This window comes from Acomys russatus, chromosome 5 (genome assembly GCF_903995435.1).
Source record: "Acomys russatus chromosome 5, mAcoRus1.1, whole genome shotgun sequence".
Lineage (NCBI taxonomy): Eukaryota > Metazoa > Chordata > Mammalia > Rodentia > Muridae > Acomys > Acomys russatus.
This window is the reverse complement of record NC_067141.1, coordinates 77,842,260-77,855,890: the sequence shown is the minus strand read 5'-3', so window position 1 is coordinate 77,855,890 and position 13,631 is coordinate 77,842,260. Positions and strand designations below refer to the sequence as shown.

The window sequence follows — 13,631 nt, the reverse complement described above, 5'->3', positions numbered from 1 at the left end:
CTTCCCATCAGTTTTCATGTCATATAAATAAGTCATGATGTAACAGGAGCTCTGTATCCCATAAGTAAACACAATAGGCACACTAATAATTCATAGCACGCCCTCAGGATAGCAGGGCATTGGTTTGCAGGTGGCTATTTTTAACATCAAGGAGAGTACATAGAGTACATGGGATTCATTTCAATGAGCTCCTGGTTGTGTGGGACGAAAACACTCGGTTTGAGACTGGACCCTTAACCCCTCTGGAACTCACCAAACGTCATCCTACAGCTGGGAGTTGACAATTCCATCAGCCATTTGAAAGTGTGGGGGTCTGTAAATCAATCTAAAACTCAACCGGGCACTCTGCTTCCCTGTGGTGGAACTGGAGGCAGGTAATTTTGGTTACCGGGGTTTGGTCAGAAGTCACAGGCTGGCCCCTTGAGTCTAACAAGCTTCTTGGCAGCCCTACAAAAGCTAGATGGCTAATTGTTGGTCACTTGAATCTCTTTGATCGCCCCTCCCCCAAACAAATATTCATTCATCTCAGGAAAGACCTGGTGGCAGCCCACCCTCATATGGTCATGCAGTTGACTAAAAACTCTCACATCCCCTGCCTCTCAAGTCTGAGGACTAACCCCCAGGAGAAAGAACATGAGGTTATCTTTTAGGGTCATTGGAGGGAGTCTGGCCTGCTCAAGTGTGGCAAACATGGCTCTGGCAGGCCTGGTCCTTCTCCCCCATTCCCTCTGTCTTGCTAAAAACTATTAGATTGCATTCCCAAGGCTAGCCATCAAGGTCTGATCCTCTATTTGGCCACTTCCTCCTCCTGAGGCTGAATACCAAAGCCCAGCTATCAAAGCACTGAAGTCCAGCAATCAAACGCCCCCGCCCCCTTTGGCTCACCTAAGTAACATGCCCTGTTAAATTAAGCACCTCCTGCTAATGCAGGCTTCCCCCTTTACCTTTATAAACAGTCGGTTTCCTATGGGCCACTTCTATCTCCTCTGTCCTCCAGAACACTCACCCCTGGCCACTCTCCCTTGTTCCCTGCCCCTAGCCCTCGATCTCCTATATTTGCCTCTTATTTTCTGCCCTTTGTCATTCTGGGGCAAATCAGTCTTTGTGTTGAGAACTTGGACTTGGGTATCGTGAGCTGATAACCAGTCCTTACAATTATCACTGTAGTTGACTGGAAAATATTTTTGAACTCTTATGAAACATTACAGAAAGCAAAAGTCCCATGCTGAAATTATTTCATAAAGTTCCATTTTCATTCTTTTCATTTAGAAACCCACACTGCCACCTCAGTGGCACCTACCACCAACTAAACTATGCCTTCTAAAATACTATATTACCATTCATTACGAGGAAAAGCCATTCCCATTTTTCAAAGGCTATCAAGAGCCGGCGTATAGTAACAAGAAAGACACTGGTTGTAGATAGGGTCTATCTAAATGCCATCTCCCCATCTCCTGGACAGGGCCACTGCCAACTGAGTTGGGGCATTTGCCTAAGCTGTGCCGTGAGGAGTGAAGTCCTGCATGGTGTTCTACCTGAGTCTAGAGATGATGAGGAAAGCTGAGAGCGCGCAGAAGGCTTAATTAGCTTGGATTTATCTCGGGAGCTTAAGGATCAGAATAAAGAACTGTGCTTCCCCCAGCTTGTAATTAGCAACCATAACACCTATAATCATAAAAACAAAACTCTCTCAGCACAGAGCGGGAGGTATACCCACCCCATGCCTCTTACTGGATGGAACTAGGGCCTTGGCGCACCCTAGACAAGCACTTCTAGTCTTTACCCTGGGTTTGGTGTTGCGGTTGGATTCCTCAACTAGGTCAACATTTTTAAATTCTCGACGAATACTCACTACTATTTCCATTCTTTAGGCAGATTCCCGAGGGCGGGAGATTCAAGCAAACGTCATAGAAGTAGAGTTGGAGAGGGCAAGCCCGCCTGGCTGTCTTTGCCGAGGTCTACCCCGGAGATGAGTCCTAACTGGTGCAAGGGCTGTGCATCACTACACACTAGGCTCTCTGCCTTGCAACAAAGTGACCTTGGGTGCGCACTCTGCATTCCGGAGTGCGGTTGCAGCTTTTCCCAAGACAGAAGGTCCTCCCACCGGAACCAGATGATCTCCTTCTCCCTAGCAGAGCAGGCCTGGTGAGGCACCCGTGAGGTCAGCTCCTTCTTCACACTCAGAGCAACAGTGACCAGACTGCCACGCCCCCACCACCGCACCCTACCCCACCGAGCCCCGCAACTGTGGCCAGACATCCCGCAACACACATCTAGGTGCTTGGTGTAGAACACAAGGTTTTCCAGTCCTTGGCTCCATAGGCCAGTGCGTGAGGGCTGGAGCAGGAGCCTGGGAGGCTGGGGTCGGTCGGGTCTCCTTTAGGGCGCACGTCGGGGTGGGAAGCAGGGCGCAGCGGCTAGACGCAGGGTTGCACGTAACCACCTGGGAGGATCGCAGGCGCCCCAGGGCCGCGACACTTGACCCGCCTTCCCGCGGCCCACGCCCAGGCCGGGCTCAGCGCCCAGGCCCGCCCGCTCGCAGGTGGAGCAGCCCAGGCCCGCGAGTAGGTGCGCGGGATGATCTCACCGCGCGCTGCGCGCCAGGAGGAGGAGGAAGAGGAGGAGGAGGAGGAGCGGGAGCAATCCCAACTTCCGGGTAGTGCAGCCGCACGCCGCGCCACCGGGCATCTTGCTTTCTGCTCCCCCTCCCCCGTGTCCCCCCTCGGCTCTCCCTCCTTGCCTTTTTATCCCCAGCCCCACCCGCCAAAATGAACAGCTCGGACGAGGAGAAGCAGCTGCAGCTCATCACCACCTTGAAGGAGCAAGGTAGGTGGGCGGGAGGGCGCAGGTGCGGGAGCCGCGGCCTCAGGCGGGACAGCCTCTGGGCGCCGCCGCAGGTGCCAGCCGGAGCCGAGGACCTTGAGGCCAAGATGCAGTCACCCTTGCAGCTCCGCAGCCATGTAGACGCGCGCCCCGCGTCCCCGGCGCCATGCCATGCAGAGCCCTGGGCGGAGGAGCTGGAGCGTCTTCCCGCAGCGGGAGAAGCGCGACCCGCAGGGTTGGGCATCGCGGGACCCGGGCGAGGGGGACACGCGTCGGGCGTGGACAGGGTCACGGCACGCATCCCAGACCTCGCAGAATCGCCGGGTGCCCGGTAGCAGCTTAGCTGGCCTGGCTCCTAGCAGTAGAGGCCCCACCCTTGCATACTTGAGCGTTCCTGGGCCTGCAGCTTTTCCTTCTTTTGGGTTCCTAGTTCCTTTTTCTTCACCCAGCTGGGATTTTTTTTTCAGGCCACCGATGTGTTCTTGTCGCTTCCCATTTTTAGCAATTTATTAGTCAGTGAGGCGACACCCTGCCTGTGTAGGGCTTAATGAGGGAGCGGGGCTGGTGCTGGGTGCCGGAGAAAGCCAAGCCGGGTTGCATGCTTTTCTCCCCTGCTTGGTAGCTGATGACTGTCACCCGCACATTTGTGAACAAAGCCAGATCCTAGAGCCAGTTACCCTGACATACTTTAAAAGGCCACAATTAATTATCCTGCTCAAAGGGTGGTTTGTGAATATGGGTCAAGAAAGAGGAAGCCCACGCATGGCTCATGCTCTTTGCTGAGTGACTTGCTGACACACTGGAAGGGCCCAGCTTGATGCCTCAACCGGTTTGGTTCTTTCACTTCTCCTGGGTCAGCTCACCGGCTCTGTGAAACTGGTGTCTTTCTTCCCTTCCTTGGGTCTTATGAGTAAGGACAGGGGCTAAGCCACGTAGTTTAAAGAGGTCCTCTCAAGGGAGCTGCTGTTCTTACAATCCATCAGCCACTGCCCACACTCCGCGCCCTGTGTGACCTCAAGGGAGTTACCTAACGTCGCTGCTGAAGGGACTCCAGCACTTTCTAGGTGTTTCTAGCACCAAGAAACCCCTGAGTGAGTGTTAATTGATTTCATTTTCTCTCTCATCCACAATTAGCTTGAAGTTAGGCCACCTGCACCTGTGACTCAGCGCATGGACAGAGTGCCTTATTTGAAATGTCTCAAGTGTTTTTACACTTTTGAGACTTGGACTTCACTAGCATTTGTTTTTAGTAACACCTTCCTGTGTCTCACAACACCAAGACTATTGATTCATTATTCTGGACTTATGAAACTTCCAGTATTAGTTAATATCAGACCTTTTCGAGACAGGGTTTCTCTGTGTAGCCTTGGCTGTCCTGGACTCATTTTGTAGCCCAGGCTGGCCTCGAACTCACATCGGTCCACCTGCCTCTGCCTCCCGAGTGCTGGGGTTAAATGCGTGCGAATATCAGACCTTTGGATGGAGGTCAGTTTGTAAATGATGATAAAACAAAGACACATTATTTCTTTTATTCCGATTGTAATTCTCAGAGTCCACTAACATGCACATACAAACACTGCCTCTGGCCCTTTGCTGGACTGTTTGAAGAAGGGAGGGGTCTGTTGTGTTGTTTGGAAAACAAACCCATGGCCTTGGCAGTTCCAAAGGCGGCCTTTTCCTGTCCTACCAGAAGTGACAGAACTCAGATTGTGCCTCCTGAGGCTACTCTGGTCTTTTTGGGCATTGAGTTGGTCACGTGGGTATTAGGAGTTGGTCAGCCAGTGGTGAGATTTTCGCGTCTTAAAACCAAGAATGTTCAAGACTTATTTAAGAGTCTGCAATGGCTGTTTTACCTGTGGAATTAGCTGGGACTTGAGGTGGAGACATGGCAATAGGATTTCTGTGTAGACTAGTATTATGGTCAGGTATTTGTGTGTGTGTGTGTGTGTGTGTGTGTGTGGTGATGGTGGGTTGTTGCCATTGTGAGCCGTAATTTTAATTTCCCTAGGAACAAGGGGCACATTTTTGATTGGATGTTCTATCTTCCTTGTTTACTGCCGAGTAAACATATGTTTTTGTTTCTCTAACAACTTAAATACTTATCATGCATGAGGCTCAAGTTCTAGGCCATGTGGCTACAGTGAATCAGGTCTCACCCCGCCTCTTAGGAAGTTTCTTGTCTGGTGGAGACATGCAAATAAATAATTATTCTTTTTTTCTAGGATAGGTTCTTAGACATGGATTGTTGGGTTTGATGGCACGCACATTATGACGTTATTCACTGCAGACCCTTCTCCTCCATCACAGCTGCGCCCGTTTGTGCACCCCCCCAACCCCATACACCCCACCCTCCCACACCCCACGGTCAGCACTGACCAGCTGTAGTTATCAGCAGGACAGCCTGACACAGTTCTCAGTTTTCGCCATTGGGACTGGCAAAACACCTTCTTTGAAGTGAGCATTGTCCTGACTGTTAGCTTGAGTCTCTACCTATTTATTGGCCATTTTGGGATCCTCATGCGGCCCCCTCCCTCCACCCCTTAATGGGTTCTAAGTCTAAACTTTGAGCCCCTTCCCCAGGAAGGGTGACAAGGAAGGAGGCTGCCGCGTGAGTGCTGCACAGCTGACAGCAGCCTTCTCTGGTGAGAATAAGGTCACGCTTGACAAAAGTTGTGAAATGCAGTGACAGAGTCTGTCATAATATGAACAATCTCTAATTTATACGTACCATTCCCCAGGCTCTGTCTTATAAGTCACACCCACTCCACTTCTGAATTACTCCACAACGTTGTATGGTCCCGCCTACTGAATGCTGTAATTAGGTATATTATGTCCCTTAAAAAAATTAGCAAGTGTGTGATTTTTTTACATTCAAGCAGATGCTGAGGTAATGAGGTAATTCTCCTTTCGTCTCCCCCCCCCCCCAGCTTTATTTTATTGGGGGTGATTGACGTCTTTAATGCCAACTTAGGGTGCGATTTCCGAAGCATATTTCCCAGCTATCAAAGTGGACATTTCCCTTACAAAACATCATACAATTTTCTCCCTCTGCAGAATTCTTTTGGAAAATGATAGACTTAGTTCGGCATTTGTTGAAGGTGCACGGCTTTCTGTGTGATTCATTCAACACACACACTGAATATTCATAGCCAGGCACTGGGATGGGCATCAGAGGCCAGTGAATAAGGCCTGGTTCCTGCCGGCGATGAACTCTATAGACAGTATAAGATCCAGGACGTGTGTCTGATTGGCTTATGTGGGTCATGGATTCTGGTCTTTTGGTCAGGGAGCAGTTTGAGTGGCATCCTCCACAGAAACACAAACATGGATTACTGATGCCATCCAAAGCAGAATGGGCCACGACCATTGAAGGTCCCAACCCAAACAAGAGGTGTCTCTTAGGCTGGTCAATATAGCAAGGCAGTGCTGTTTGGAACTTTGAAATGTAGAAGAGTGGTTGCCATTTCACGGTATGGATATGCCCTTTTTCTCTCCCTTCCCTCTTTCCCTCCTCCTTTTCTTCTTTCTCGGTGTTTGGGGTGGGACCTGAACCTTATATGTGTTAGGCAAGCACCCCCCCCCCGCCCCACCCAACCTCCTCCACTGAGCCACACTTCACCCTAATATAGATATTCTCAGAAAGGACCAAACACCGTGGTTGTTCTTGTGCAAGTACCAGCTAAAACAAATATTCCAAGATATTTTTCTCTTTCTTTTTAAAGACATAGTATCATGCTGCAGCTCAGGTTGGCCTCAAACTCTGTGTAGATGATAGGATGATGACCTTCAACTCCTGACCCTCGTACCTCCACTTCCCAAGTATTGAGATTATAGCCACAGCCACAGCCTCAGCCACAGCCACAGCCACAGACTCAGCCACAGCCACAGCCTCAGTCTCAGTTCATCATTGTGATTAAGAGTGAGTTAACCCAGGAGCAGAAAGACTCACATGGTATATATTCACTTATAATTGGGCACTAGCCCAAAAGACATGTCCCAGGAAAGTCTCCACTTACCAGGAGATTGGGATAAATGTGAGGACATCCTACTGGGACTCTAGATAAGAGAAATATAGGAGATGGGGAAATAGAAGGATCCAGAGGATCTTAGAAACCTACAAGAAGAACATCCTAATGGGTAGATCGGGGCCCAGGGGGGTCTGCTCAAACTATTGAACTAACTAAGGACAATATGAGTACTAAACATCGAACCCCTACTCTGATCTACCCAATGGACAGGACATTCTCCACAGTTATATGGAGAGTGGGGACTGACTCTGACATGAACTCGGGTGCCCATATTTGATGACCTCCCTTTGGTGGGGAAGCCTGGTGGCACTCAAAGAAAGAATAAGCAGGCTACCAAGATGAGACTTGATAGCCTATGACCATATAGAGGGGGAAGAGGTCCCCCTTGGCCATAGACATAGGGGAGGGGAATGGGGTGAAAATGGGAGGGAGGGAGGAACGGGAGGATACAAGTGATGGGATAACAATTGAGTTGTAATCCAAATAAATAAATAAATTTTTTTTTTAAAGGGCCCAGGCTGCTCCTGGCAACACTAGTAGGTGAAGCTGAGGTGCCACACTGAGAGAGCCACTCAGAGTGCCTCGGTAGAAGGATATTTGAAATTATGTGGTACATTGGCTCCATGTATAAACTTGGGTTTTCAACAACGTTCTTTTTTTTTTGAGTGTGGTCCAGGAGTTCCCAGGGTCTGAGTCACCAGGTGGCTATTAGGGTTGTAGTTTGCTCCCAAGCTCAGTGAGCGCTGCTGAGGAGATGGATGGCGGCTAGGCCCTCAGGAGTTGGACCTTCATGGATGCAGCCATGAATGCTGCTCAGAGCTCCCCTCCCTATTAACACCACTCCCAGGGCACTGGATCTTCCTTTTGGTTTTAAAATATTAACTTGTAAAATAAAATTTTAAAATGTATAATGCTCTTTTTCTTTTAACTCATTGTTTCTCAGTATGTGTTTTACTATCACTCTAAAGAAAAGGTGTTTTATGTACCATGAACTTGGGAGGGCCAACACTTTTTTCTTCCTATTGAAAAATCACACAAGCCTGTCATGGTGGTGCATGCCTTTAATCCCAGCACTCAGGAGGCAGAGGCAGGTGGATCTCTGTGAGTTCGAGGCCAGCCTGGTCTACAGAGTGAGTCCAGGACAGCCAAGGTTACACAGAGAAACCCTGTCTTAAAAAAGAAAAAAGAAAAAAAAATCATGCTTTTGGCAATGGACTAGGGTTAAAACCATCTGTGTGAACCTGTATTAGCTTATTACAAACAGATTACTAATATGTGTATATTTATGTTATATATGTACATTTACACATATATGTGTATATATATTCAGAATATAGAATATATATTCAAAACATGAGCGCTGCTGATGCCCTCTCATAGAGAAACAGGATTTCCCTAGGCAAATGGTTGATTTGCCAGCTACCCAAGTATTCAAGGTGAGCTGGGGACATTCTGTGGTTCTCAAAACTAAGGGAGAGCTCCAGCTAACAAGCTCACATGATGGGACTGTGTCCAAGACACACAAAAGCCAACTGAAGAATTGTCCACTGGCTGAAGTCGCAGCAATTAAAAACAAACAGAATATAACCCAGAACACAAAGTAATGTGTGTAGAATGTGATGAAAATGACATTTTATCTCTGATTTTCCCTTAAAAATCTTGAAGTCCCATGTACTGTTAAGGAAAACACCAGAAAAAAAAAAATCTGGTTGAGGCAGATTCTACCAAGCAACACTTCTGAAACTGTCCAGGTCGCAAAAGGAAAGGTAGCAGTCTGGGTGTGGTAGGTACCACAGGAGCATTCCAGCTACACGGGGAGTTTGAGGCTAGCCTGGGCTACTTGAGACCTTGTCTCTCTCACCTCACTAACAACCTCCCCAAACAAACAAACCCCCCCGCCCCCGCCAACTAAAAAATACTTAATATAACAAGCGTTTGTCAAGATCGTGAAAGTGGGGACCAAGGTGGGGAGGGGTGGGGGTGGGGAGAAAGCACCTAAGGAGAAGAGGCTTTTAAATGGAGTGTTGTCTTATCCCAGGGAGATAGGGGGAAACAGACGCACAAAGATCAACCTAACGAATCTGAATAAAGTGTGGGCTTTGGCTTATTGCAGCATGTCAATAGGGCCCAGGGATCTCAACAAATGTCCCATCCTGCAGCAATAGACATTAGGGGCATAGGAGCTCTACGTTCTGAGCCCCTACCCACATGACCACAGAGCCCACATGTATACATTCAATCAAAGTCAGACTGAGAATATCTGAGGCTTTCCGCTGGCCTCTGGGCATCACACATACATGCAAGCAAAACACCCACACACATAAAAATAGCAATATAAAAAATCAAAAGTATAGTGGGATGTGGTGGTGTATGCTTTTAGTTCAAGCACTCAAGAGGCAGAGGCAGGCAGATCTCAGATCACTGTGAGTTCAAGGCCAGTCTGGTCTACAAATCAATCCAGGACAGTCAAAATTACACAGAGAAACCCTGTCCCCCTAAAAAAATGAAAACAAACAAAGAATTAAATATATATATGAAAAAATTGAGCATATATATTTTCCTTATAATTTATCTGAACTAATGTAATATAACAACTACTTAGCAAATCATTCTCTCTCTCTCTCTCTCTCTCTCTCTCTCTCTCTCTCTCTCTCTCTCTCTCTCTCTCTGTGTGTGTGTGTGTGTGTGTGTGTGTGTGTCTGTCTCTCTCTTGCTGTCTCTCTGTCTCTGTGTCTCTCTTTCTCTCTCTCTCTCATTCTCTTCCTTTCTTTTTTCCCCCTCTGAGACAGGATCTTACTCTATAGACCAGGCTGACCTCAGATTTGCAGTGGTCCTGCTGACTTTCCCTCTCCCATTCTGGAACTACAAGCCTGAGCGACAGTAGCCGACTACAAGAAACATGTTAGGATCTGAGTGTTCATGGTGGTCCTAGAGTGAATTCCCTGATGACTGAACTGTCCTTAAAGCTCTTTATACATCTAACTGTGTGTGTGTGTGTGTGCCTGTAGCTGCAGGTGTATTGTGCAGGTATCATGTGATTTGTAGCTGCAGCTGTGCAGGTGTACATCTATAGGTGTGTGTAGATGCAAGTATATAGGTGTATGTGTGCATATTTGTAGCTACAGGTATGTAGGTGTCCATGTGTAGGTGTATGTGTAGATGCAGGTGTGTAAGACTATTTTGCAGGTGTGTGTAGAAGCAAGTGTGCAGATGTGTGTGTGTGCACGTGCACACGCAGATGCACACATATGTAGAGGATAGAAAGGTGTCCTGCTCTGTCACTCTGCCTCATTCGCTGGAGACTGGAGGTAGGGTGGTTGGTGGCTAGCAGGCCGCAGAGATCCTCCTGTGTCTGTTCACACCCTCACATTGTTGGTGTTAGAGGCACAAGTGTGAGCGCACTTGGCTTTTTATCTTACATAGGTTCTGGGGATTTGAACTCAGTTCCTCGTGCTGCAGACGCTCTTACCCACCGAGCTGTCTCCCTAGCTCTATGCCGAAAGTGGATGAGATTGAAATGCACTGAAGTGACAGTGTTGCTTACGTTCTTATGCAAACCTCTGTGTTCATGTAGCTGTTGGAAAAGTCCTTTTTAAAGTTAAAAGTAATTATTTATATATTAGGAATGCAAGAAAAATTCAAGATAGATTTGAGATATCTAAAAAGTGCAAGTCTTGTTTTGCTTTATTTAGCCTTCATTATTTAAGCCGATGCTAGTGCATTGCCACTAACCAATGTCTATAGTTTATAACAGGGTTAGCTTTTTTCTAAAACGTATTTTTGTGGTGTGTTTATGTGTGAGCATGTGCATGTATGTATGAAGTGTGGGTGCATGTGTGCCATGGGGTACATGTGGAGGTCAGAGGAAAACTTGGTGGATTGGGCTCTTTATTTTCACCTTCATTTTTTTTGTTTTGTTTTTTGTTTTTTTGTTTTTGTTTGTTTTTCGGGACAGGGTTTCTCTGTGTAGCCTTGGCTGTCTCCTAGACTCACTTTGTAGACCAGGCTGGCCTCGAGCTCATAGCGATCCACCTGCCTCTGCCTCCCAAGTGTTGGGATGGGCTCTGGGGATCAAACTCATGTCATCAGGCTTGTGGCAGACGTCTTTACCAGCCGGTCCCTCTTGCTGGCCCAGGGTTCGCTCTGTACTGGGCTTCTGTGGGATCTACCCACCATTGCAGGTGCCACACAGCATAGTTACACTGGCTCCAACTCCCTGCACACTCTAGCCACAGATCTCTTTATTGCTCTTTCCAGAGCTCTGGAGCTGGAGCCATGCCATGTGTGGTCATCCACACTGACTTCTTTCACTGAGCAGCAGGTCTTTTTGTGGCTTGGCGGCTCACATCTCTTTATTGCATGGATGTACCACAGTTTGTTAATTCATCCACTTACTGAAGAACATCTTGGGTACTCCTAAACTTTTCAATTATGAATAAATCTGCTGTAAACATTTGCGGTAGTGACAGACATGGAGGTCTGTACGTTCTGTGATTACATCTTTGTCCTTGGATTGGGAGCTGTGATCTCAGTTCCTCAGGGAAGCAGGAGGGTGTGGCATGTGGGAGTGTGAGCTGGGGGTGGGCTTGACTTGGCTCTGGTAAAGCAGCTTCTCCTGAGATCAGGCCTTAAGAATAGAATTACTCTGGAGGCAGAGGGAGGCTGATCGCTGTTAGTTCTGGGGCCAGCCTAGTCTACTGGGCATGATGACCACGCCTTTAAAACCAGGATGGAGAGGGAGAGACAGGTTGGTATCTATGTGTTTGAGGACAGCCTGGTCTATATAGTAAGTTCCAGGCCAGCCAGGACTATGTTGTAAGAGACCCTGCCTCAAAAAACACATGCAAACAAAACAAAACAAAAATGAAGAACAGAGCTCTCTGGGCATCATTTGTAGAGTGGTTATACTCCATCATCCACTGTAGTAGTAGGGACCTCTTAGTGTTCTAGAACTTGAAACAAACAAACAAAAATCCTTTTCCTACTAACCTGCCCTTCTACCTCCCACCCCCAGGGCATTTAAAACTCAAACCTGTACGAACCAAGCCCTTGGGCAAATACAGCCTAGATTTCCCTGTCTGGGTTCCCTGTCCCCAGCAGGTGTTTCCTCCAGGCACTCACTGCCATAGGTTGGTTCTTCTGTACAGCCCTGTGTCTCCAGTGGCAGGGGTGAGGCTCACCCTGTGACCTCAATTCTCTGATGGGTCTGGAGGACTGATGGGGTGCCGTTTATTTGCTTCTTGTTGTTATGAAGATTGTGTCATGCACAAGCCTACATGCTGGACTAGAGACCTGGCACACACATACATGTTTATATTTATATATATGTGTGCCACATACACACATAATAGGTATATGTATATACCATAAAGATACCCAGTTTCCTTCCCTTCTGTTTCTTAACTTGAAGCCATGTATGTGGCTTGTTGAGAACACTTCTTTATCAGCACTGAACTGTGTTTCGCCTAGCATTGATGGAGCTCAGGCTTGCTATAATTTCTTTCCTGACAGGAAATCTGTCACCTTTGTTTTCTGATCAGTTTTCCCAGTAGTCCTCCGCCCCCGGCTTCTATAATGCTTTAATTAACAAGTGAGGTGTAAGTGGCTTCCCTCTCAACCCTGGCTGTAAGTACAGGGTCCTCTGCGGCCTGAGCAGAAGGGGAGCTTGTCCTAATTGCACAGCCCTTTGTGACTAGTCCTCGGCTCCCATTCGCCAGGTTTCAAGGCTCCCTGAGTCTGACAGGCAGACCCAGCCTGTGGGTGTGAGTCTGCACTGGGACATGTCAGGAAACATTGTGCTTTTCTTTTTTTTTTTTTTTGGTTTTTTAAGACAGGGTTTCTCTGTGTAGCCTTGGGCATCCTGGACTCACTTTGTAGACCAGGCTGGCCTCGAACTCACAGCGATCCGCCTGCCTCTGCCTCCCGAGTGCGGGATTAAAGGCGTGCGCCACCACACCCGGCTCATTGTGCTTTTCTTTCTGGGTACATTTGATTGTTATTTAAGGCGGCCTCCTCCTCCTCCTCCTCCTCCTCCTCCGCCTCATCATCATCATCATCATCGTTAGGTTTTTTTTGTTGTTGTTGTTTTTCAAGACAGGGTTTCTCTGTGTAGACTTGGCTGTCTCCTGGACTCACTTTGTAGACCAGGCTGGCCTCAAACTCACAGCGATCCACCTGCCTCTGCCTCCCGATAAGGCATTATTTTTAATTGTCTCATAAGGGTGCAGGAGAGACCCTGTGTGAGAGAGACACTGTGTGCCGAGGAGGAAGTGAGAAGGAAGGGCCCAGCTGTTGATGCTGGGCTCCTGGGAATGCAGATTCACCCATCCTCCTTGACCTCAGTGCAGTTTGTTTGTTGTGTTTGTTGTTGTTTTTTTCCAAGACAGGGTTTCTCTGTGTAGTCCTGGCTGTCCTGGACTCACTTTGGAGACCAGGCTGGCCTCTAACTCACAGAGATCTGCCTGCCTCTGTACTTCAAGTCAGCACTGTCCTGGGTGTGTACACATGAGCTGATAAACACAGATTGCCCTAAAGGCCTATCTAGTGTGCCCTCAGGTTACACACAGTACCTCAGCAATCTCAGCTGCTGTTAATGGCTCAGGGCATCATACACAGTTTGGCCTTCAGTTCCTGCGCAGCCGTGCCTTCTCTGCGCAAAGAAGAAGATGCTAATATTCCGTTTGGCGCTTGTGTCCATCCACTCCTCATGGGTGTGGACCTTGTGCTTGGTATTCTGGTGGCTTAAGGCAGAGCACGATCAACTGAGCGGGGAGAAAGACA

At 48.0% G+C, this 13,631-nt stretch overlaps 1 protein-coding gene across 2 annotated transcripts in view; it reads left to right on the top strand.

Annotated features, from left to right (window-relative positions):
- The first annotated feature begins 2,614 nt into the window (after positions 1-2,614).
- Shtn1 (shootin 1) overlaps positions 2,615-13,631 on the top strand; it is a 108,603-nt gene continuing 97,586 nt past the window's right edge. The window contains exon 1 of one of the 2 annotated variants that reach the window (XM_051146860.1): positions 2,615-2,826. In XM_051146860.1, coding sequence (XP_051002817.1) covers positions 2,769-2,826 — 58 coding nt within the window. In that variant the 5' untranslated portion in view covers positions 2,615-2,768. The remainder of the gene's footprint in view (positions 2,827-13,631) is intronic. The other variant, XM_051146862.1, reaches the window with a different exon arrangement.